Here is a 25,914-nt window from a genome sequence, read left to right on the forward strand (position 1 = left end):
CCTCAATCTATATTAACGACTTGGATGAAGGGACTGAGTGTCATGTAACCAAGTTTGCTGATGATACAAAAAGATGGGTGGGAAAGCAAATTGTGAGGAGGACACAAAAAAAAAACTGCAAAAGGATATAGACAGGCTAAGTGAGTGAGCAAAAATTTGGCAGATGGGATATAATGTGGGAAAATGTGAGGGTATTCACTTTGGCAGAAAAAATAGAAAAGCAAATTATAATTTAAATGGAGAAAAATTGCAAAATGCTGCAGTAGAGAGGGACCTGGGGGTCTTTGTACATGAAATACAAACCGTTAGTATGCAGGTACAGCAAGTGATCAGGAAGGCAACTAGAATGTTAGCCTTTATTGTAAGGAGGATAGAGCATAAAAGCAAAGAAATCCTGCTACAACTGTACAGGGTATTGGTAAGGCCACACCTGGAGTACTGCGTACAGTTTTGGTCTCCGTATTTAAGGATATACTTGCATTGGAGGCTGTTCAGAGAAGATTCACTAGGTTGATTCTGGAGATGAGGGGGTTGACTTATGAAGATAGGTTGAGTAGGTTGGGCCTATACTCATTGGAGTTCAGAAGAATCATACAAGATGAGGTTGCTCGACAAGATGGATGCAAAGAGGATATTTCCACACAGGGGAAACTAAAACTGGGGGACATAGTCTCAGAATAAGGGGCCGCCCATTTAAAACTGAGATGAGGAGAAATTTCTTCTCAGAGTAGTAAATCTTTGTAATTCTCTGCCCCAGAGAGCTGTGGAGGCTGGGTCATTGAATATATTTAAGGCGTAGCTAGACAGATTTTTGAGCAATAAGGGAGTAAAGGGTTATGGGGAACAGGCAGAGAAGTGGAGCTAAGTCCATGATCAGATCAGCCATGATCTCATTGAATGACAGAGCAGGCTCGAGGGGCCAAATGGCCAACTCCTGCTCCTATTTCTTATGTTCTTGTGTGGTGTAACGAAGGGATGATACAAACTTATTACTTCCCTGCTTTTCAATTCTGTGGCTCTAGAAATGAACCCTAGTACTTTGTTTGCTTTTTATGGCCTTATTAATCTGCATCGCAACATGTAGTGATTTGTGAAACTGTACCTCTAGATGCCTTTGCTCCTCTAGCCCATTTAAAGTTCTTTCCCAAGGAATACGTGGCCTCCTACTTCTTTCTATCAAAATGCACCACCTCACTGATCTATATTGAAATTAAGTTGCCATTTACACGTGCACATGGTGTGGTAATGTTAACCTTTAGCCGTTGCCTGTTGAACAGGGAAGGACAAGTCGTTGTAAAGTAGCACTGGGCTATTCGACCAGGGCTGACCCTGCAGCAACGGCCAGTCTCAGGATCAAGTGCTAAAAAATCTGTCACTGCACTCTGAATCATTTATAATCCACCTGGACTCAGGTGTAGGGAGCAGCATTGTAAAGTTTGCAGATGATACAAAACTTGCGAACATAGTAGATCGTGATGGGGATAGTTGTCGACATCAGGATGACAGACAGGATGGTGAAATGGTCAGGAGCAGGGCAGATGGAGTTCAATGCGGAGAAGTGTGAAGTGATGCACTTTGGGAAGGACCAATACGGAAAGACAGTATACAATAAGTGGAATCATTTTGAAAAAAGTGTAGATGAGCAGAGACACCTTGGTGTCCATATTCACAAATCCTTAAAAGGTGGCAGGACTGGTTAATAAGTTAGTTTAAAAAACACATGGGCTACTTGGGTTTATAAATAGAGGCATAGAATATAAATGGAAAGAGATCATGCTAAAACTTTATAAATCGCTGGTGAAGCCTCAGCTGGAGTATTGTGGACTATTCGGGTCACCACACTTCAGGAAAGATGTAAAAACCTTAGAAAAGGTACAGAGGAGGGTTACCACGACGTTTCCAGGGATAAAGGGCTCCAGTTATGAGGAGAGGTTGGACAAGTTCGGACTGTTCTCCTTGAAAGAAAGTTAAGAAGTGACCTAATCGAGCTTTGAGGTGATGAGCGGTTTCAGAGTAGGAGGAGAAAAGCAATTCCCTCTGTTGAGTGGGTCAAGAACCAGAGGCCACAGATTTAAAATCATTGGGAAAAGATCGAGAAGGGAGATGTGGAGAAATGTTTCACTCAGAATTGTGGGGATCTGGAACGCTCGACCTGAAAAGGGGTAGAAGCTGATTCCATTAATAATTTGAAGGGAGTTGGATGGTTCCTGAGGATGAGAAACTTTCAGAGTTACAGACAAAAAACGAGAAAGTGGGACTAAACACAACTACTCGTTCAAAGGACCAGCACAGACACGATGGGCCGAATGGCCTCCTGTGCTGCAAGTCTCTATTTGGTAGCAGCATGGGGAAACAGTCAGTTCCACAATGGAAAATATCTGGCCACACATCATCCTTTGGTTTGGTTTAATTGGTACGAATGATACAGGAAAGAGAGACAGACTTGTAATGAAAGGTTTCGCTTGGTTGAACATGCAACAAGAGTGAAACTACCGATAAGGTAACAAACTAAAGGAGTTATATTGTAAGCTCAACGGAGAAAGAGCTTGTTAAATCAAGGAAAACTAAAGTAATTGATAAGGGATAAGCCAATTACGTTCTCCTTATATGGTATTGTATATTAACTCATAACAACTTGCATTTATATAGCGCCTTTAACGTAGTAAAACATTCCAATATGCTTCACAGGAGCATAATCAAACAAAATTGGACACCAAGCCACATAAGGAGATATTAGGATATATGACCAAAAGTTTGATCATAGGTTTTAAGGAGCATCTTTAAAAAGATTTATATAGCGGCTTTCACAACCACCGGACGTCTCAAAGTGCTTTACAACCAATGAAATACTTTTTTTTTGGGAGTGTAGTCGCCATTGTAATGTGAGAAACGCGGCAGCCAATTTACGCACAGCAAGATCCCACAAACAGCAATATGATAATGACCAGATAATCTGTTTTTTGTTATGTTGATTGAGGGATAAATAGTGGCCAGGACACCAGGGAGAACTTTCCTGCTCTTCTACGAAATAGTGCCATGGGATCTTTTACATAGAGAGCAGACGTGGCCTTGGTTTACCGTCTCATCCGAAAGACAGCTCCTCCTACAGTGCAGCGCTCCCTCATCGCTGCATTGGAGTGTCAGCCCATTCAGGTGGTCAAGTTGGACTTGAGCCCACAACCTCTCTGAGTCAGAGGCGAGAGCACTACCCACTGAGCCACAGCTGACACTACAAAGGAGGAAAGAGAGGTCGAGAGGCAGCGAGGTTCAGGGAGGGAGTTCCAGAACTTAGGGCCCAGGCAGCTGAAGGCACAGCCACCGATGGTGGAGCAATTAAAATCATGGATGCACAAGAGGCCAGAATTGGAGAAGCGCAGATATCTTGGGGGTGGGTTATGGGGCTGCAGGAGTTAGTTAGCAACTACATATGGAGTTCAACACAGATAAATGTGAGGTATTACATTTTGGTAGGAAGAATAGAGAGATCACTTATTACTTGGAGGGTGAGAGTCTAGGTGGGTAGAGGAACAAAGGGATCTCAGAATATAAATACGCAAATCACTAAAAGTTGTGACACAGGTTAACAAGGCCATAAAAAACAAACCAAGCACTAGGGTTTATTTCTAGAGGGACAGAATTGAAAAGTAGGGATGTAATGCTAAACTTGTGTCGAAAACTTGGTTAGACCACACACACAAGTTCTGGTCACCATATTATAAAAAGGATATAGAGGCGCTGGAGAGGGTGCAGAGAGATTTACAAGGATGATACCAGAAATGCGAGGGTATACATATCCGGAAAGGATGAACAGGCCAAATCTCTTTTTCTTGAAAAAAAGACGACTGAGGGGTGACCTGATAGAAGTCTTTAAAATTATGAAAGGTTTTGATAGAGTGAATAGAGAGAGAATGTTTCCACTTGTGGGGAAGAGCATAACTAGAGGCCATCAATATAAGATAGTCACCAAGAAATCCAATAGAGAATTCAGAAGAAACTCCTTTACCCAGAGAGTGCTGAGAGTGTGGAACTCGCTATCACAGGGAGTGGTTGAAACAAATACTATAGATACATTTAAGGGAAGGCTAGACAAACATGAGGGAGAAGGGAATAGAGGGTTATGCTGATAGTGTTAGATGAGGAAAGACGGAAGGAGACTCGAGTGAAACATAAACACCGGAATGGACTGGTTGAGCCGACTGGCCTGTTTCTGTGCCGTACATCCGATGTAGAATTTTATGGAGTGTCACATGGAGTGAGTAAGAGAAATGTATCCAATTAAAGGCAATTTGCATTGAGCGCTTCCTGCCCTGTGTGAGGCTCAGTACCAATTGCTGGCCCCCCTCGTCGCCAGCTGGGATATGGCCAAAGACCGCCCTAAGTGGAGGAAGTGCATCCGGGAGCGTGCTGAGCACCTCGAGTCTCATCGCCGAGAGCATGCAGAAATCAAGCACAGGCAGCGGAAGGAGCGTGCGGCAAACTAGGCTCCCACCTACCCTTTCCTTCAATGTCTGCCTGTGCCACTTGTGACAGAGACTGTAATTCTCGTATTGGACTGTACAGTCACCTGAGAACTCACTTTTAGAGTGGAAGCAAGTCTTCGACTTCGAGGGACTACCTATGACGATGATAACTCAGCATATATGGGGTGGGGTGGGGTGGGAGAATGAAATCTGGGCTCTTGCTGCCCCGTGTGTGGGGCTCAGTAACCCATGCTGGCTGGGACAGTGAGCCCTCACTAAGTCGGGTATTTTCACTCTGAAGTGAATTGGATTGGATCTGTACGAGTTGGGTGTCTCTCCGACATCGTCAAGGGGAGTTTTCTGGAGACCCACCTGCCCACTGTCCAGGTCCAGGATGTGCAGGGAGCCCTCGCTGGTGCCCACGACCGCCGTCAGCCCAGCGGGCGAGATACTCACACACAGCGGCACCGTCGGAGTTGTCATCACCTTGCTGAGGAAAAGGAAGGAACAAGGAAGGTCAGCGAGCAAAGACAAGGCAAGATCTTGGACTCTTCTCCCCTGTAAGACTGCCTATTTCCACCTCCGTAACATCGTCCGTCTCTGTCCCTGCCTCAGCTCATCCGCTGCTGAAACCCTCATCCGTGCCTTTGTTACCTCTAGACTTGACTATTCTAACTCACTCCTGGCTGGCCTCCCACATTCTACCCTACGTAAACTTGAGATCATCCAAAACTCGGCGGACTGTATCCTAACTCGCACCAAGTCCCGCTCGCCCATCACCTCTGTGCTCGCTGACCTACACTGGCTCCTGGTTAAGGAACGCCTCGATTTCAAAATTCTCATCCTCGTTTTCAAATCCCTCCATTGCCTCGCCCTCCCTATCTCTAATCTCCTCCAGCTCCCCAACCACCACCTCCCCCTCCCCCCCCCCCCCCCGCCCCCCTCCCCACACCCCCGAGATGTCTGCTTTCCTCTAATTCTGCACTTTTGACCATCCCTGATTATAATTGCTCCACCATCGGTGTCCAGCCCTTCAGCTGCCTGGGCCCCGAGCTCTGGAACTCCCTCCCTAAACCTCTCCACCTCGTTCCTACTTCAAGACTCTCCTTGACCCAGCTTTTGGTCAACAGCCCTAATTTCAACTTATATGGCTCGGTGTCAAATTGTATCACATAATAATCCTGTGAAGCGCCTTGGGATGTTTCACGACGTTAAAAGGTGCTATATAAATACAAGTTGTTGTTGTAGTAGTAATCAGCCCACTGCCACCATTACCCTCCCCACCCTGACATGCGTCAGCCGTGGCTCAGTCAGTCTCCCTCTCTCTGGGTCAGAAGGTTGTGGGTTCGAGCCCCCACTCCAGAGATTCGAGCCCCATAATCCAGGGCCGACACTCCCGATGCCCGTACTGAAGGAGTGCTGCACTGTTGGAGGTGTCGTCTTTCAGATGCGATGTTAAAACAGAGGCTCAGTCTCAGGTGGATGCAAAAGATCCCACGATCACGACTGGAAGAAGAGCAGGTGAGTTCTCCCCAGTGTCCTGGGGCCAATATTTATCCCTCAATTTCCAAAAACAGGTGATCTGGTCGTTATCACACTGCTGCTTGCGGGATCTTGCTTTGCCCAAATTGGCTGCCGCATTTCCCTACATTACAACACTCCAAAAAAAAGTACTTAATTGGCTGTAAAGCGCTTTGGGACGTCCTAAGGTCGTGAAAGGTGCTATATAAATGCAAGTATTTCTGTCAGTAGAAACAGCTTCTCCCTATTTACTCGATCAAAATCCCTCACGGTTTTGAACACCTCCATTGAATCTCCCCTTAATGCTCTTTGCTCGAAGAACAATTCCAGCTTATCTCTCCACACCACTGAAGTCCCTCACACCTGGTACCATTCTGGTCAATCTCCGAGGCCTTGACATCCTTCCTAAAGTGTGGTGCCCAGAATTGGACACAGTACTCCACCCGAGGCCCCCCACCGAGACAGAAACAGAAGGTCATTTACCCCTCAGTCCCGCTGACAACCTGCGGCTTGTTGGTCCACTCGACGAGGCGGAAATCTTCCGGCACCTTCTCTGACGGGAGGGGGAACGTGCCGTCCTTACCCAGCAGCCCCTGGGCCTGCCGGCAGACAGGCGAGGAGTCGGGCTGGTTGAGGGCCTGTTGCCAGAAGAGCGAGGGATTCTGGGAAAGAACAGGAATGTTGGCGTCGATGAAGTCTCTGTAAGGGCTGACCTCTGGGAGGGATCCGTGACTCCCGCCATCTCCTGAGGCTGCAGCATCTGGAGGACAGAAGGGTTTTTACACAAGGCTGACGGAGGGTTCAGAGAATTAGAACGATCCGTCACAGCTCACAGCTCACAACATCAGAATTAGGAGCAGGTGTAGGCCTGCTTCGCCATCCAATAAGATCATGGCTGATCTTCTACCTCAACTCCTCTTCCCTGCACAATCCCCATCCTTAATATCCAGAAATCTATCGATAACTGTCTTGAATAAACTGTCTTGAATAAACTCAACAACCGGGCATCCACAGCCGTCTGGGATAAAAAAAATTCCAAAGATTTACAAACCCTGAGTGAAGAAGTTTAGACCTGGTGATCAAAGTCTCAGAATAAGGGGTCGACCATTTAACAGCATAAGAAATGGGAGCAGGAGTTGGCCATACGGCCCCTCGAGCCTGCTCCGCCATTCAATATCATGGCTGATCCGATCATGGACTCAGCTCACATCCCCATTACCCCTTATCGTTTAAGAAACTGTCTATTTCTGTCTTAAATTTATTCAATGTCCCGGCTTCCACAGCTCTCTGAGGCAGTGAATTCCACAGATTTACAACCCCCCCCCCACCTCCCGAAAGAAGAAATTTCTCCTCATCTCAGTTTTAAATGGGTGGCCCCTTATTCTAAGATTATGCCCTCTAGTTCTAGTCTCCCCTATCAGTGGAAACATCCTCTCTGCATCCACCTCGTCAAGCCCCCTCATAATTTTATACGTTTCAATAAGATCACCTCTCATTCTTCTGAATTCCATTGAGTAGAGGCCCAACCTCCTCAACCTTAAGACAGAGATGAGGAGGAATTTCTTCTGAGTGTTGTGAATCAGAGGGGAATGAAGGTACAGCGTGTGGTGAGGGGGGGGGGGGGGGAAAGAGACAGGGTGTGGTGAGGGGGGGGGAGGGGGGGGGAGAGAAAGAGAGAGAGAGAGAGAGAGAGACAGGGTGTGGTGAGGGGGGAGGGGGGAGAGAAAGAGAGAGAGAGAGAGAGAGAGAGAGAGAGAGAGACAGGGTGTGGTGAGGGGGTGGGGGGGGGGGGGGAGAGAAAGAGAGAGAGAGAGAGAGAGAGAGAGAGAGAGAGAGAGAGAGAGAGACAGACAGGATGTGGTGAGGGGGTGGGGGGGGTGGGGGGGAAGGCAGCATGTGGTGAGGGGGGAGGGGGCATACTCACAGTACAGGGAGAAGGTCGATGCCAGCTGTGGGAGGATTCCCAGTCTGACGTGCAGCGAGGAGAAGCGCAGGTTGGTGAGGAGTGAGGCGAGGCGGGTCAGCTCCCCACAGAGGGTCTGGAGAGAGAGAGAGAGCAGCCGTGGACCACATCATCAGTGCGCACATTGCCCAGCAGCTCCCCACGTACTCTCCCAGTCACACACCACGGGGTTTTCTCCTGTACACTCGCTCGCTCCGCCCACACGCCCCCGCTCTCGATCACAAACACGAGCGCCTCAAGTGCATGCTCATTACTGCACACCCGTGCTGTACTCTCACTATTACACACTGGGCCCACTCCTATACCCTCTCACTATTACACACACTGGGCCCACTCCTATACCCTCTCACTATTACACACACTGGGCCCACTCCTATACCCTCTCACTATTACACACACTGGGCCCACTCCTATACCCTCTCACTATTACACACACTGGGCCCACTCCTATACCCTCTCACTATTACACACTGGGCCCACTCCTATACCCTCTCTATTACACACACTGGGCCCACTCCTATACCCTCTCACTATTACACACACTGGGCCCACTCCTATACCCTCTCACTATTACACACTGGGCCCACTCCTATACCCTCTCACTATTACACACACTGGGCCCACTCCTATACCCTCTCACTATTACACACACTGGGCCCACTCCTATACCCTCTCACTATTACACACTGGGCCCACTCCTATACCCTCTCACTATTACACACACTGGGCCCACTCCTATACCCTCTCACTATTACACACTGGGCCCACTCCTATACCCTCTCTATTACACACTGGGCCCACTCCTATACCCTCTCACTATTACACACTGGGCCCACTCCTATACCCTCTCACTATTACACACTGGGCCCACTCCTATACCCTCTCACTATTACACACTGGGCCCACTCCTATACCATCTCCCTATTACACACACTGGGCCCACTCCTATACCCTCTCACTATTACACACACTGGGCCCACTCCTATACCCTCTCACTATTACACACTGGGCCCACTCCTATACCCTCTCACTATTACACACTGGGCCCACTCCGATACCCTCTCACTATTACACACACTGGGCCCACTCCTATACCCTCTCTATTACACACACTGGGCCCACTCCTATACCCTCTCACTATTACACACACTGGGCCCACTCCTATACCCTCTCACTATTACACACACTGGGCCCACTCCGATACCCTCTCACTATTACACACACTGGGCCCACTCCTATACCCTCTCACTATTACACACTGGGCCCACTCCTATACCCTCCCTATTACACACTGGGCCCACTCCTATACCCTCTCACTATTACACACACTGGGCCCAAACCTATACCCTCTCACTATTACACACTGGGCCCACTCCTATACCCTCTCTATTACACACTGGGCCCACTCCTAAACCCTCTCACTATTACACACACTGGGCCCACTCCTGTACTCGCTCACTATTACACACACTGGGCCCACTCCTATACTCGCTCACTATTACACACACTGGGCCCACTCCTATACCCTCTCACTATTACACACACTGGGCCCACTCCTATTCCCTCTCACTATTACACACACTGGGCCCACTCCTATACCCTCTCACTATTACACACTGGGCCCACTCCTATACCCTCCCTATTACACACTGGGCCCACTCCTATACCCTCTCACTATTACACACACTGGGCCCACTCCTATACCCTCTCACTATTACACACACTGGGCCCACTCCTATACCCTCTCACTATTACACACTGGGCCCACTCCTATACCCTCCCTATTACACACTGGGCCCACTCCTATACCCTCTCACTATTACACACACTGGGCCCACTCCTATACCCTCTCACTATTACACACTGGGCCCACTCCTATACCCTCTCACTATTACACACACTGGGCCCACTCCTAAACCCTCTCACTATTACACACACTGGGCCCACTCCTGTACTCGCTCACTATTACACACACTGGGCCCACTCCTATACTCGCTCACTATTACACACACTGGGCCCACTCCTATACTCGCTCACTATTACACACACTGGGCCCACTCCTATACCCTCTCTATTACACACACTGGGCCCACTCCTATAACCTCTCTATTACACACTGGGCCCACTCCTATACCCTCTCACTATTACACACACTGGGCCCACTCCTATACTCGCTCACTATTACACACACTGGGCCCACTCCTATACCCTCTCACTATTACACACACTGGGCCCACTCCTATAACCTCTCTATTACACACTGGGCCCACTCCTATACCCTCTCACTATTACACACACTGGGCCCACTCCTATACTCGCTCACTATTACACACACTGGGCCCACTCCTATACCCTCTCACTATTACACACACTGGGCCCACTCCTATACTCGCTCACTATTACACACACTCTAACACCATCACGAGCTGGGACTGAGCGAGGTTCCGTACCAGATGATCTGGGAGGGCAGCGAGAGCCTCAGGGTCACAGTCGGTAAACGTCTCCTTCCCCGCAGGGTCCATCAGTCGCCACAGGTGAGCTGTTGGCGACAAGGACAAGATATAACGGTGGGATTGAGGGATATGGGGAGAGGGTGGGAGTGAGCGATAAGAACATAAGAAATAGGAGAACGAGTCGGCCATTTGTCCCCTCGAGCCTGCTCCACCATTCAAAATGATCATGTCTGATTCGATCATGGACTCAGCTCCACTTCCCTGCCCACTCCCGATAACACCTTATCCCCTTGTCGTTTAAGAAACTGTCTATTTCTGTCTTAAATTTATTCAATGTCCCAGCTTCCACAGCTCTCTGAGTCAGCAAATTCCACAGATTTACAACCCTCAGAGAGAAGAAATTTCTCCTCATCTCTGTTTTAAATGGGCAGCCCCTTATTCTAAGATTATGCCCTCGAGTTCTAGTCTCCGCCATCAGTGGAATCATCCTCTCTGCATCCACCTTGTCAAGCCCCCTCATAATCTTATATGTTTCGATAAGATCACCTCTCATTCTTCTGAATTCCAGTGAGTATAGGCCCAACCTCCTCAACCTTTCCTCATAAGTCAACCCCCTCATCTCTGGAATCAACTTAGTGAACCTTCTCTGAACTGCCTCCAAAAGCAAGTATATCCTTCCTTAAATACGGAGACCAAAACTACACGCAGGATCTAGGTGTGGCCTTACCAATACCCTGTACAGTTGTAGCAGGATTGCTCTGCATTTATACTCTATCCCCCCCTTGTAATAAAGGCCAACATTCCATTGACTTCCTGATCACTTGCTGTACCTGTATACTAACTTTTTGTGTTTCATGCACAAGTACCCCCAGGTCCCTCTGTACTGCAGCACTTTGCAATTTTTCTCCATTTAAATTATAATTTGCTTTTCTATTTTTTCTGCCTTAGTAGATAACCTCACATTTTTCCATATTAAACCCCAAATTTTTGCCCACATTTAGCCTGTCTATATCCCTTTGTTGATTTTTTGTGTACTCCTCACAATTTGCTTTACCACCCATCTGTGTGTCATCAGCAAACTTGGTTACATTACACTCGGTCCCTTCATCCAAGTCATTAATATAGATTGTAAATAGTTGAGGCCCTGGCACTGATCCCTGCAGCACCCTACTAGTTACTGTTTGGCAACCAGAAAATGACCCATTTATCCCGACTCTGTTTTCTGTTCGTTAGCCAATCCTCTATCCTTGCTAATATATTACCCCAACCCTGTGAGCTTTTATCTTGTGCAGTAACCTCTTATGTGGCACCTTATCGAATGCCTTCTGGAAATCCAAATACACCACATCCACTGGTTCCCCCTTAGCCACCCTGCTCAAAAAACTCCAGCAAATTTGTCAAACAGGATTTCTCTTTCATAAAACCATGCTGACTCTGCTTGATTGAATTATGCTTTTCCAAATGTCTCGCTACTGCTTCCTTAATAATGAACTCCAGCTGATGTTGGTGTCTCTGTCCTCCCAGGGGATTTGTTGGATCTTGCAGAGACATCGTTGATGGTATTTCTCCAGCGACTTGAGGTGTCTACTTTACATGGTCCATGTCTCTGAGCTATACAGGAGGGTGGGTATTAATACAGCCCTGTCGACCATGAGCTTGATGGCAGATTTGAGGGCCTGGTTTTCAAACACTCTTTTCCTCAGGCAGACACCTCTCTCAAGACCCGAGGATGTAAGGCATCAGATCCAGGGACTTGTCTGCCTTTAGTCCCATTATTTTACCATGTACTACTTCATTAGTGATAGTGATTGTATTAAGTTCCTCCCTACTTATAGCCCCTTGATTATCCACTATTGGGATGGGTTAAGTGTCTTCTACTGTGAAGACCTATATAAAATATTTGTTCAACATCTCTGCCATTTCCCTGTTCTCCATTATTAATTCCCTAGTCTCATCCTCCAGGGGACCAATATTTACTTTAGCCACTCTTTTTCTTTTTATGTACCTGTAGAAACTCTTACATTCTGATTTTATATTTCATACTAGTTTACTTTCATAATCTATCTTCTCTCAATCATTTTTTTTAAGTTGTTCTCTGCTGGCTTTTAAACATTTCTCAATGGAGTTGAGGCCAGGATCAGATCAGCCATGATCTTATTGAATGCCGAGAGGGCAAATGGCCTATTGCTTCTCTGATTCTTATGTCCTTATTGTATGTCCACCTCGGGGCCTCGGTTAACGTCTCATCCAAAAGACGTCACCTCCGACAGTGCAGCGCTCGCTCAGCACTGCACTGAAGTGTCAGCCTAGATTTATGTGCTCGAGTCCCTGGAGTGGGACTTAAACCCACAACCTTCTGATTCAGAGGCAAGTGCGCTACCCACTGAGTGGTGCCCGGAGCCACCAGGGGAGCCGCAGCACAACTCCCTCCAATAGAACGCAGCCCGCGGCGAACCAGGGGCCAAGCTCACCTGACAGGTAGAGATGTATCAGCTTCTCTCGACCATTGTCCCTCAGGTACCGCAGCTGCACAGCCGCCCGCCACAGGTTGTTGGACAGGTGGAGCCGAGAGCTGGGTGTCTCTGCAGGGGCCCAGACCCCCAGAATACTGGAGAGAGAGAGAGAGAGAGAGAGAGAGAGAGAGAGAGAGACACACACAGAGACAGACAGAATCAATATCCCGGGGGTCATCATTGACCAGAAACTTAACTGGACCAGCCACATAAATACTGTGACAACAAGAGCAGGTCAGAGGCTGGGTATTCTACGGTGAGTGTCTCACCTCCTGATTCCCCAAAGCCTTTCCACCATCTACAAGGCACAAGTCAGGAGTGTGCTGGAATACCTTCCACTTGTCTGGATGAGTGCAGCTCCAACAACACTCAAGAAGCTCGACACCATCCAGGACAAAGCAGCCCGCTTGATTGGCATCCCATCCACCCCCTCCACCACCAGCACAACGTGGCTGCAGTGTGTACCATCTACAAGATGCACTGCAGCAACACGCCAAGGCTTCTTCAGCAGCACCTCCCAAACCCACGACCTTTACCACCTAAAAGGACAAGGGCAGCAGCCGCATGGGAACACCACCACCTCCACGTTCCCCTCCAAGTCACACACCATCCTGATTTGGAAATATATCGCGTTTCTTCATAATCAACGGGTCAAAATCCTGGATCTCCCTCCCCTACAGCAGTGTGGGAGTACCTTCACCTCACGGACTGCAGCGGTTCAAGAAGGAGGCGCACCACCATCTTCTCGAGGGCAATTCGGGATGGGCAAAAAATGCTGGTCTTACCAGCGACGCCCACATCCCAGGAACAAAGTTAAAAGACACAGGCAAGAGAACAAAGAATGAGAATGAGCCATTCATCCCACAGCAGAGCGGTGAGGGAAGTTGCTCTGTTCATTGGATCTCCGTCCTCCCAGAATACAAAGCTCTACCATCCCGTTACACCACCCACCCCCAGGCTAGGATCAGCTCACACTGCACAGGCCTGGCAGGGTGGAACTGGTCCCTTCCTGCTCTGTGTGGGGCTCAGTACCAATGGTAGCCCCCTAAACACCTACCTTCCCCCCCTCTCTGTCTACGGCTGGATTTGACCCCAGGTCCCAGAGGGTGAAAGGTCAGTGTGCCTGACACCCTGTCGCCTCCACCCAGTCCCCCAGCAGAGAGAGACCTTCAGCCCCCTCTGTCCGATTATCACCGTTACGGAGTCCTCGTCCTCATCCACCCCCCACCCCCCTAAAGGAGGGAATTCCAGAGCGTAGTGTCCAGGTGGCTGAAAACATGGCCGCCAAGTGCGTTTATTTAAAGGAGATATTAAGGCAGGTGACCAAAAAGCTTGGTGAAGCGGAGCAAAGAGGTAGAGAGCTTTAGGGAGGGAGTTAGTTTCCTTACCATCGGAGGCTCCGCAGCAGGCCAGCAAAGGTCGCCATGGGAACGGGCCTGCTCGGCTTCAGGGTCTCTTGCATCACTTCCTCCCACTGCGGTGGGGGGCTTCCTGTCCGCAGCCCGCTGCTGGTGCACAGGATGGAATAAAGGTCTCTCTCCCGCAGACCTGAGAATGGAAAGTCGGACAGAACACACGATCAACATTCCCGCAGTTGGAATGCACCTTGGTCATAACTTAACCAGGCTTACGTATCGGAAAACAAACACGGACTGGCTGAGGGAATGGGTCAGACAGTGACCTTTCACACTCAGGCCGCAGTGGTCACGTCCAGCCCCAGACAGAGCAGATGAACGTCTCCTCTCTCTGCCCTGGGAGTGTTTGATGGAACAGTGTAGAGGGACCTTTACTCTGTATCTAACCCGTGCTGTACCTGGAATAAAAACAGAAATTGCTGGAAATCTCAGCAGGTCAGTCAGCATCTGTGAAGGGAGTGTAAGGGAGTTGTGCCCATGCTGTATCTCAGCAGGATTAATGGAGGAGATAAAAGAACATAACAATTAGGAGCAGGAGTTGGCCATTCAGCCCCTCAAGCCTGCTCCGTCATTCAATGAGATGGCTAATCTTCGTCCTCAACTCCACTTTCCTGGACAATCCTAATCCTTTGATATTCAAACATCTGTCTTGAATATACTCAACGACCGGGCATCCACAGCCCTCTGGGGTAGAGAATTCCAAAGATTCACCACCCTGAATTAAGAAATGTCTTATCTCGGTCCTAAATGGCCAACTCCTTATTCTGAGACTGTGACCTCTGGTTCTAGACTCCTCAGCCAGGGGGAAAACATCCTCCCTGCATCTACCCTGCCAAGCCCTGTAAGAATTTTGTATGTTTCAATGAGATCGCATCTCATTCTTCAAAACTTCAGAGAATATAGGTCTAATCTACTCAATCTCTCCTCATAGGACAATCCCCACCATCCCAGGAAACAGTTTGGTTAACCTTCATTGCACTCCCTCTATGGAGAGTATATCCTTCCTTAGGTAAGGAGACCAAAGCTGTACACAATACTCCAAGTGTGGTCTCACCAGGGCCCTAAATAACTTTAAAGTAAGACATCTTTATTCTTACTCTAAAATCCTCTTGTAATAAAGGCCAACATACCATTTGCTTTCTTAATTGCTTCTGTACCTGCAGGTTAACTTTCAGTGATTCGTGTACAAGGACAGCCAGGTCCCGCTGAACACCAACATTTCCTAATCTCTCAGCGTTTAAAAAATACTCTATTTTTCCTAAAAAAGTGGATAATTTCACATTTCTCCGCATTATATTTCATTTGCCATGTTCTTGCCCAGTCACTCAGTCTGTCTATATCCCCTTTAAGTTTCTTTGCATCCTCCTCACAACTTACATTCCCAACTAGCTTTGTATCATCAGTAAACTTGGATAGATAACATTTGGTCCCCTCATCCAAATCATTGATATAGATTGTGAATAGCTGGGGCCCAAGCACCGATCCTTGTGGCACCCCACTAGTTACAGCCTGTCAACCCGAAAATGACCCGTTTATTTCTACTCTTTGTTTTCTGTCCATTAACCAATCCTCAATCCATGCTAGTATTTGACCCCCAATCCCATGAGCCCTAATTTTGTTTAATTATCTCTTGTGTGGCAACTTATCGAATGCCTTCTGAAAATCTAAATACATCACATCCACTGGCTCCCCTTTATCTATTCTATTAGTTACAACCTTAACAAATTTAACAGAGTTGTCAAACACGATTTCCCTTTCATAAAGCAGTATTGACTCTGCCCAATCTTATTATTTTCTAAGTGACCTGTTGCCACATCCTTAATAACAGAATCGAGCATTTTCCCTCCGACTGATGTCAGGCTAACTGGTCTGTAGTTCCCCATTTTCTCACTCCCTCCTTTCTTAAATAGCCCAGTTACATTTGCTACCTTCCAAACCACGGGAACCGTTCTAGAATCGATGGAATTTTGGAAGATGGCAACCAATGCATCCACTATCTCTATACCCACCTCTTTCAAAACCCTAGGATGTAGGCCATCAGGTCCAGGGGATTTATCGGCTCAGTCCCATTAATTTCTCCAATATTATTTTTTTATTAATAAAATTTACTAATTTCTTTCCGTTCCTCATGCTCACTAGACCCTTGGTTCTCCACAGTTTCCAGGAGATATTTTGCATCTTCTTCCGTGAAGACAGACACAAAGTATTTGTTTAATTTCTCTGCCATTTTCTTATTCCTCTTTATAATTTCTCCTGTAAAAGCCAATGAGAAGCCCACTAACTGCCCGGACAATCTCTCACATCTGGCTGTGGGTAAATGACAACTTACAATCCATGAGGAGGGTTTGCCTGTCGACTGGACCCTGCGGAAAGGGTTAAACAATGAGGACAGGCTGCATAGACTTTTGGGTTTAGAAGGATAAAGGCTGAACTAATTGAAGTGTTTAAGAGGATTAAATGATTCGATATGGTCGATGGAGTAAACCATTTCCTCTGGTGGGAGAGTCCAGAACAACAGAGCATCACCTTAAAATGAGAGCCAGGCAGTTGAGGGTGCTTTCAGGAACCACGGCTTCACACAAAGGGTGCTGGAAATCTGACACTCTCTCCCCGAAAAAGCTGTTGAGGCTGGAGGTCAATTGAAAATTTCAAAACCGAGATTGGTAGCTTTTTGCTAGGCAAGTGTATTAAGAGTTACAGAACCAAGGCAGTTAAAATGAGTTAGGCTACAGATCAGAGGTGATATAATGGAATGGTGTAACAGGCTCAAGGGACTGAATGGCCTTCTCCTGTTCCCAATTGCTCTGCGATACAATGAACATGCTCCCTTACCTTTCCCGCTGGCGCTCAGCGCGCTGAGGGCGAAGGTCACCATTCCCGTTCCGTGCTGCTCCTCCAGGCAGCCCAGCGTGTGCTGGATCAACAGGCGCAGTGTCGTCGGCAGGGCACGGATCTGCTCCGAAATCTGGGAAAAGGACAGAGGAGGCGGATTGGTGAACGAGCGAGGCACGAGAATGCCGCAAGAGAAACAGTGACGGGGCGAGGGCTGGAGGGGGGGTGGGGCGGGGAATTCTGGGCAGTGAATTGTGTGCCTCAGGGTAGGAAGAGGCCAGGTTCTATTCCCCTCACCGGGTTGTGGGGGTGGAGGGGGATTAGCCAGGATTCCCAGTCACTATCCAGCGACTCCCCTGGGCCAGGAAAGGATCGGGACTCCGCTGTAATCAGTGCGGCTTCAATGTCCCGCCAACAATCACAGCCCACAGCCCCAGGCAGAGGGGATGAAGGTCTCCTCTCTTTGGTGGTGAACTGGGTGGGGTCAGACACTGACCTTTCACCCTCTGGGACCTGGGGTCAAATCTCCGTAGTCTGTGGATTGACCGGGTCCTTTATGACACGGCTTGTGAGGTGAAGTCCAGACCTAATTGTGTAGCACAGAATGGCAGCAGTCAAACATTGTGCAGTCCTTTACTGGGAAGCGGTGCTGGCGGGGTAGGGGGTGGTGAAGCAGGGACGGGGAGGTGAAAGGTCACAAACGCACGGGTGGAGGGGTGGTAGGTGAAGTCTCAGACACATGGGGGAGGGGGCAGAGGTGAAAGGCCACAAAGATACATGGGGGAAGGAGGGGACAGGGGGTGTTGAAAGGTCACCGACACACCAACCTTCTCGAAGACCCCGAACTCTCGCAGCACCTCGCTCGCCAGCTTCAGGAAGAGGGGATTGTGAGATTCCTTCTTGATGACCAACAGCCGCATCTGAAAAAGACTTGCATTTATATAGCGCCTTCCGCGACCAATGGACGTCTCAAAACTCTTTACAGCCAATAAAGTACTTTTGGAGTGTAGTCACTGTGTAATGAGGGAAACACTGTTGTTGAGCTCAATTTTCCCCAGTGATCTGCACCATTTTTTTGGAGCAGGCTGTTTTTTTTGGCTTAAGTTTAAAAACCACAGTTTCCCCGATCAATTTGCACCAGCGTAACTCAGTTAGTCACCATTTTGTAGGTAATTTTTTTTCAGCCAAAGGGGGAGTAACCTGCCACCTGTGCCAATTCTAGACACTTAGGCAACTTTAGCCAGCTGAGAGTTACTCCAGTTCTGCTTAGGCCAGTGTATGTGGCCTCTACAGAAAAACCTTCTGGAGAGTTAAGGAAATCAGCACCGGCAAGTGCAGCAGAGGGGGGGGGTGAGAGAGAGAGAGGGGGGGTGAGAGAGAGAGAGGGGGGGTGAGAGAGAGAGGGGGGGGTGAGAGAGAGAGGGGGGGGTGAGAGAGAGAGGGGGGGGGTGAGAGAGAGAGGGGGGGTGTGAGAGAGAGAGGGGGGGTGTGAGAGAGAGAGGGGGGGTGTGAGAGAGAGGGGGGGGGTGAGAGAGAGAGGGGGGGGGTGAGAGAGAGAGGGGGGGGTGAGAGAGAGAGGGGGGGTGAGAGAGAGAGAGGGGGGGGTGAGAGAGAGGGGGGGTGAGAGAGAGGGGGGGGTGAGAGAGAGGGGGGGGTGAGAGAGAGGGGGGGGTGAGAGAGAGGGGGGGGTGAGAGAGAGGGGGGGGTGAGAGAGAGGGGGGGGTGAGAGAGAGGGGGGGTGAGAGAGAGGGGGGGGTGAGAGAGAGGGGGGGGTGAGAGAGAGGGGGGGGTGAGAGAGAGGGGGGGGTGAGAGAGAGGGGGGGTGAGAGAGAGGGAGAAGCCTTTTGGGTATAGTTAGGTGCGGGGACTGGGAGGGAGGAGGCCACTCGGCCAGGGAAAGGCGAGAAGTCCAGCAAGACACTTGGGGCTCGGGGCGGGCCGGAAAGGAACTCGGGGCGAGGGGCGGATGGGGGAGCGAACCGGGAGGCCCTTCGGCCTGGGATGGGGAGGGGATCAGCACCGGCATTGGGGGTTGGGGGGGGGGTGGGGCACTTTAATAATTGGAGGCAAGTTGCTGCAATGTGTTTTAATGTGTTGGGAGCTGGCTGTATGTTTCACTTTCCAACCTCAACTCACATTGTGTCCCTGGTTACCGTGGCAATGCGATCATTTTGGCGCCGATCAAGGCTCCACCCCCAAAACTAAAGGACAGGTTAGGCTGCACCAAAATGAAGAAATCCAACGGGAAACTTAGAACATTTGTTTGGCGTACTCGGGCCCAACTCAAGTACACCAAAAAAAAGCTTTGGGGAAAATGGAGCCATAATGTTGGAATCTGGAGAAAGAAACGCTACAACAACAACAACAACTTGTATTTACATTGCGCCTTTAATGTAGTAAAACATCCCAAGGTGTTTCACTGGAGTATTATGAAACAAAAAATTTAACACCGAGTCACAGAAGAAGAAATTGCTGCAGGTGACCAAAAGCTGGGTCAAAGAGGTAGGTTTTAAGGAGGGTTTGAAAGTAGTAAAGAGGCGGAGAGGTTTAGGGAGGGAGTTCCAGAGCTCGGGGCCCAGGCAGCTGAAGGTATTCACATTAATACAGCACCTTTCACAGCCTCAGGTCGTCCCAAAGCGCTTTACAGCCAACAAAGTACTTTTTTTTCTTGAAGTGTAGTCACTCTTGTAATGTGGGAAATGCGGCAGTCAATGTGTGTGCAGCAACCTCCCACAAACAGCAATGTGATAAATGACCTCACCATTTGATTTGTTGCAGTGATGTTGGTTGCAATATAAATCTTGACCCCAGGACACCGGGGCGAACTCCCCCCTGCTCTTCTTCCAATAGCGGCTGTGGGATCCTTTACATCCACCCAAGAGGGCAGACGGAGACTCGGTTTAATATCTCATCCGAAAGACAGCAGCTCCGTCAATGCAGCGCTCCCTCCGTACTGCCCCCCCGATAGTGCAGTGCATCCTCAGCACTGACCCTCCCACAGTGCAGCGGAGGCTCCCTCAGCACTGACCCTCCCACAGTGCAGCGGAGGCTCCCTCAGCACTGTCCCTCCCACAGTGCAGCGCTCCCTCAGCACTGCCCCTCCCACAGTGCAGCGCTCCCTCAGCACTGCCCCTCCCACAGTGCAGCGCTCCCTTAGCACTGCCTCTCCCACAGTGCAGCGCTCCCTCAGCACTGCCCCTCCCACAGTGCAGCGCTCCCTCAGCACTGCCCCTCCCACAGTGCAGCGCTCCCTCAGCACTGCCCCTCCCACAGTGCAGCGCTCCCTCAGCACTGCCCCTCCCACAGTGCAGCGCTCCCTCAGCAGTGCCCCTCCCACAGTGCAGCGCTCCCTCAGCACTGTCCCTCCCTCAGCACTGCCCCTCCCACAGTGCAACGCTCCCTCAGCACTGCCCCTCCCACAGTGCAGCGCTCCCCCAGCACTGCCCCTCCCACAGTGCAGCGCTCCCTCAGCACTGCCCTTCCCAAAGTGCAGCGCTCCCTCAGCACTGCCCCTCCCACAGTGCAGCGCTCCCTCAGCACTGCCCCTCCCACAGTGCAGCGCTCCCTCAGCACTGCCCCTCCCACAGTGCAGCGCTCCCTCGGTACTGGCTCCGGGGGTGTCAGCCCTGGATTATGGGACTGGAGTCTCTGGAGCAGGGACTTGAACCCACGACCTTCTGACTCAGAGGACCCACCGAGCCACAGCTGACACCAACGGGGAGCGTTGGCCTGAATACGGGGAGATGGAGAATGAGAAATTTAAGTGGTCCATCCAGTTGGATATGGGCGGGAAAGTGGAACTGAGGTCGAAGATCAGTCATGATCTCATTGGATGTCGGAGCAGGCTCAAGGGGCCGAATGGCTGACTCCTGCTCCTGTTTATGTTCCAGCGCTCGCCCGCCCGCTCCGCCCTCACCTGGTTGTTGAAGGCCGACTCCTCCAGCTTTTTGCCGTAGATGGCCAGGCTCCGGCGCACGACCTCTGACCTGTCGAGCGGCTCCAATGGGCCCAGGCGGATGGTCACGGCCCCCTTGCTCTTGGCCAGAACGCAATGCAGCAAGGAGTCCTCCGTGACACTCAGCACCAGCGTCACACCCTGAGGGACACAACACAGGCGGCTCAAACTATCAACCTGCTTGACTCTGAGAAACGTCACAGGTTTTATAGAGACAGAGAGAGAGAGAGACAGACAATAGAATAGGAGAGAGAGAGCGAGAGAGAGACAGACACAGACAGACAGACAGACAGACAGTCAGACAGACAGACACACAGAGAGGGAGGGTACTGGCACCGTGTGTCGACCTGGATTGTGGGGCTGAAACGTCCGGAGCTAGATTGGAAACCTGAACATATCTCGGAGGCGAGAGAGAGAGAGCCACTGGGCCATGGATGACACCTCAGTGCAGGAGTTGGAATACAAGAGTACATCACGTCGATACTCACACGTGGCACGTGCTCAGGGATCCAGTCCGATGTGCGTTGGCCTCTTTCGGTCTGAACACAGTCGGCACCGTCGATGACCAGCACCAAGTGCCGTCGCTGCTGAGAATGGGCCACATGGTCCAAGAGAGAATGAAACTCCAACACAAGGCCTCTGTGGAGAAGATACTGGTCTGAGCCATACGCTCTTGTACAGTGACTCTACAGTTAGTGAGTAATCCTTACCCTGCTGTACAGTGACTCCACAGTTACTGAGTAATCCTTACCCTGCTGTACAGTGACTCTACAGTTAGTGAATAATCCTTACCCTGCTGTGCACAGTGAATAATCCTCACCCTGCTGTACAGTGACTCTACAGTTAGTGAATAATCCTTACCCTGCTGTACAGTGACTCTACAGTTAGTGAATAATCCTTACCCTGCTGTGCACAGTGAATAATCCTCACCCTGCTGTACAGTGACTCTACAGTTAGTGAATAATCCTTACCCTGCTGTACACAGTGAATAATCCTTACCCTGCTGTACAGTGACTCCACAGTTACTGAGTAATCCTTACCCTGCTGTACAGTGACTCTACAGTTGCACAGTGAGTAATCCTTACCCTGCTGTACAGTGACTCTACAGTTGCACAGTGAGTAATCCTTACCCTGCTGTACAGTGACTCCACAGTTACTGAGTAATCCTTACCCTGCTGTACAGTGACTCCACAGTTACTGAGTAATCCTTACCCTGCTGTACAGTGACTCCACAGTTACTGAGTAATCCTTACCCTGCTGTACAGTGACTCCACAGTTAGTGAGTAATCCTTATCCTGCTCAATAAATACCAACTCTGTTCAGTGACAGTGAGCGACCTTTACCCTGCTCAATAAGGTGATGCTGTACCATTACAGTGAGCGACCCTTACCCTGCTGAAGTACTAGGGACAGTGCCCTCCTCACCTGTAACTCCTCGGGACCTCCTGCTGTCTTTTCAACCTGTTGTTGAGCAACACACAGAGCCGGTAAAGCATGCTGGTGCCATCCTGAGCTCTCTCGCTGGCCGCTGTGAAGTGAAAGAGGAGATCGGACGGCCCCGGACATTTCTCCATGTCACTGATACCGAGCTTGGTCACCAGGCTGGCCTACAGAGGGAGACAAGGTGCAGTGTGTGTATTAGTGAAATCTCGCTACTCGTTGGGGTGCAGTTCCACGTCATTCTGCATTTTTGGCTTTTTGCGATTTCGCCCGTTTGCCGAAGGTTCCAAACCTAAAAAAAAAAATCACCCATTCTGCGCATATGCAATTTTTTTTTTCCTCTTCGCGCGTTTCTGGTCTGCTGTCCGATCTGAAATGCTAATGCAGGGCGCGGCCACGCATGTGCGCAGTACAACCAGAGTTGAACCAACCATTTTATTATTGGATTTTGATGATGGAGGAAGACAGCAGGCAGTGTGCGGGACGATTTTTTACAAGAGGCTAACGAAGCCCTTGTGGAGATTGTGGAGAGGAGATGGCAGGAACTACACAGGACAGGTGGATCCAGACCCCTGCCAGACATATTTAACAGAATCTGGAGGGAGATTACAGGGGAGGTCACTGCCTCAGACACAGTGGCCGGGAGTGGGAAGCAGTGCCGGAAAAAGTTTATGATCTTTCGAGGGTCGTTAGAGTGAGTACAATTTTTATTGATGCACTCCTTTATCACTTTAATTATAAATCTGACACACTATTTGTTCTCATGCTGTTGCTGTCTCTCAGTACTCTGTGGGTTGCCTCCTAAAATGCATGACACATGTTGGCTTAGTGTGGCACCCTATTTGCCACGAATGATCTTTACACATTATTGCTTTGAGATCTCATAAGATGTTTCCGCACTTCGATGTCCTCCTGATGAACCACGTGCAACTTCCAAGGCCATTAAACAGCGGAATCGGTTACATTCAGACTGTATGATAGAAGTGCTTTGGTAACTATGTGTGTGTGAGCCACAAGAGCACATGGACCCTCTGGTAACCATTTCCATTTTCATCTTTGCAGGGAAAGAAGTCACACAGTCGCTGTGAGCAGGTGAGGACAGGCGGCGGTCCGCCTCAGACCCTGCCACTTACCGACCTGGAGGAGCGAGTGGCAGACCTCATCAACATCTCAGGTCGGGCAACTGCCCGAGGGGGTGCTGACCCCCGCTTGTATATGGAGGGAAAGTCCTGCACACTGCCTGGGCCGGGTTGGGGCAATGTGATACAGTGTGTGTGGACTAGGGTTGGGACAATGTGATAGTGTATGGGGACCAGGGTCGGGGCAATGTGATACAGTGGGTGTGGACTAGGGTTGGGACAATGTGATAGTGTATGGGGACCAGGGTCGGGGCAATGTGATACAGTGGGTGTGGACTAGGGTCGGGACAGTATAATACAGTGTCTCTGGACTCAATATAATGGAGTAGTGATGGTCCTTCCAATGAGTCTGTGCCATGTGACCTTCCTCATGTCACCCTGCCCCCTGCTCTGCTGCTTTCTACTTCCAGATGACCAGCCACAGGCGCAGCAATCCTCTGATCAACCCTCCACATCAGGCCATCATGTGGAGGAGAAGGAGGAGGAAGAGGCAGAGGAATTGACACAGTGTCCGACCACGGGGCAGCAGGAGCGGGAGGGGGGGAGGGAGCGCAGACAGATGCACCTTGTTTGGATCAGAGTACAGTTCTGGTCGCTATATTATAAAAAGGATATAGAGGCACTGGAGAGGGTACAAAGATTTACAAGGATGATACCAGAAATGCGAGGATATACATATCAGGAAGGGATGAATAAGCTGGGTCTCTTTTCTCTTGAAAAAAGGCGGTTGAGGGGTGAACTAATCGAGGTCTTTAAAATTATGAAAGATTTTGATAGAGTGTACACAGAGAGAATGTTTCCACTTGTGGGGAAGAGCATAACTAGAGGCCATCAATATAAGATAGTCACCAGGAAATCCAATGAGGAATTCAGAAGAAACTCCTTTACCCAGAGAGTGCTGAGAATGTGGAACTTGCTACCACAGGGAGTGGTTGGAGCAAATACTATAGATACATTTAAGGGAAGGCTCGACAAGCACATGAGGGAGAAGGGAATAGAGGGTTATGCTGATAGTGTTAGATCGGGAAAGACAGAAGGAGGCTCGAGTGGAGCATAAACGGCACGGACTGGTTGGGCCGAATGGTCTGTTTCTGTGCAGTATATCCAAAGTAATCCTATACAATCCTCTGTAATTCAACCCTTTTAACCCCAGTACCATTCTGGTGAATCTGCGCTGCACATTCCCCCTCCAAGGCCAGTATATCCTTGGCGGTTCGGTACCCAGAACTGAATACAGTACTGTAAATGGGGACGTGTAGGGGGCGGCGAGAATTGAGGGGAGTCAGGAGGTGAACCACTCTCCGTGGTCTACACAGTAACTGCGGCATTTACTCAGCCGGTCCGCTGGAGCTTCTGATCATTGGTGATGGCCAGGTTGCTGCTGGTGGGTTAGGTTTCGACAATGGTGACGCCCATAGAATGTCAAGGGGAGTTGTTCGATCCAAAGACGAGAGTAAGCGGAATAATCTAGAATGTTGCATACCATGAAGGCGGTCTTCCCCTCACTGGGCCTGCCGTGGACGATAAAGATGCCTCCCTGCCGCCGCTCTCGGATGGCGGAGGTGGCCGCGGCCAGCTGCTGGACACGGCCGTACTGCCGACAGCTCTGGGCCTCCAGGAAGCCGTCCTGAAGGGCGTCTTCATCAGCCGCCAATCTCGCCTCTAGGCCGCACTCCGCCTGTCGGTCAGACACAGAAAACAATTCCAGCGCGTTAGATAGAGCACGGGAACCTTGCATTTACACAGCCACCTTCCATCACCTCGACACGCCCCAAAGGGATTCCCATCTAATGAAGTGTGGTCACTGTTGTAATGTAGGAAACGTGACAGGCAAATGTGCGCACAGCAAGATCCCACAGAACAGCAGTGCGATAACGACCAGATCACCCGTTTTTAGGTTTGGTTGAGGGATAAATATTGCATCCAGGATACCGGGCAGAACTCCCCCTAGCTCTTCTTCAAAATAGTGGCCGTGAGATCTTTTACGTTCACTCGAGAGCACACAGGGCCCTCGGTTTAACGTCTGATCTGATGCCGCGGCACACTCTTGAGGTGCCATGTTTGCAAAAGGGCCCCGAGAGCCGTTCAGAGCCCCTCCCCGCCCATTCGGTAACGCTGCTACATTTGCGATTGACCTGTTCCCGCTTCTCCCCACTCTGGGGTTGGGAAGATGGGAGTTATCCCAGCTCCGTGTCCCGCTGAAAATCCAATCTCAGCCTCGCTG

The 25,914-nt window shown here is 49.8% G+C and overlaps 2 protein-coding genes and 1 pseudogene across 2 annotated transcripts in view; 1 reads left to right on the plus strand and 2 right to left on the minus strand.

Moving 5' to 3' along the window:
• Nucleotides 1-12,932, minus strand: part of LOC139272872 (telomerase protein component 1-like) — a 52,480-nt gene extending 39,548 nt beyond the window's left edge. The window contains exons 1-5 of the mRNA XM_070888978.1: nt 12,869-12,932; nt 10,395-10,483; nt 7,906-8,020; nt 6,465-6,741; nt 4,833-4,950 (exon numbers count right to left, since the gene is read on the minus strand). Coding sequence (XP_070745079.1) covers nt 4,833-4,950; nt 6,465-6,741; nt 7,906-8,020; nt 10,395-10,466 — 582 coding nt within the window. The 5' untranslated portion in view covers nt 10,467-10,483; nt 12,869-12,932. The remainder of the gene's footprint in view (nt 1-4,832; nt 4,951-6,464; nt 6,742-7,905; nt 8,021-10,394; nt 10,484-12,868) is intronic.
• The window catches only part of LOC139273490 (zinc finger protein 850-like), a 298,805-nt pseudogene that overhangs the window by 77,734 nt on the left and 195,157 nt on the right, over nt 1-25,914 (plus strand).
• Nucleotides 14,241-25,914, minus strand: part of LOC139272873 (telomerase protein component 1-like) — a 70,871-nt gene continuing 59,197 nt past the window's right edge. The window contains exons 24-30 of the mRNA XM_070888979.1: nt 25,174-25,368; nt 22,537-22,718; nt 21,601-21,751; nt 21,074-21,253; nt 17,985-18,077; nt 17,158-17,290; nt 14,241-14,458 (exon numbers count right to left, since the gene is read on the minus strand). Coding sequence (XP_070745080.1) covers nt 14,295-14,458; nt 17,158-17,290; nt 17,985-18,077; nt 21,074-21,253; nt 21,601-21,751; nt 22,537-22,718; nt 25,174-25,368 — 1,098 coding nt within the window. The 3' untranslated portion in view covers nt 14,241-14,294. The remainder of the gene's footprint in view (nt 14,459-17,157; nt 17,291-17,984; nt 18,078-21,073; nt 21,254-21,600; nt 21,752-22,536; nt 22,719-25,173; nt 25,369-25,914) is intronic.

Source organism: Pristiophorus japonicus, chromosome 9 (assembly GCF_044704955.1).
Source record: "Pristiophorus japonicus isolate sPriJap1 chromosome 9, sPriJap1.hap1, whole genome shotgun sequence".
NCBI classification, from domain to species: domain Eukaryota; kingdom Metazoa; phylum Chordata; class Chondrichthyes; family Pristiophoridae; genus Pristiophorus; species Pristiophorus japonicus.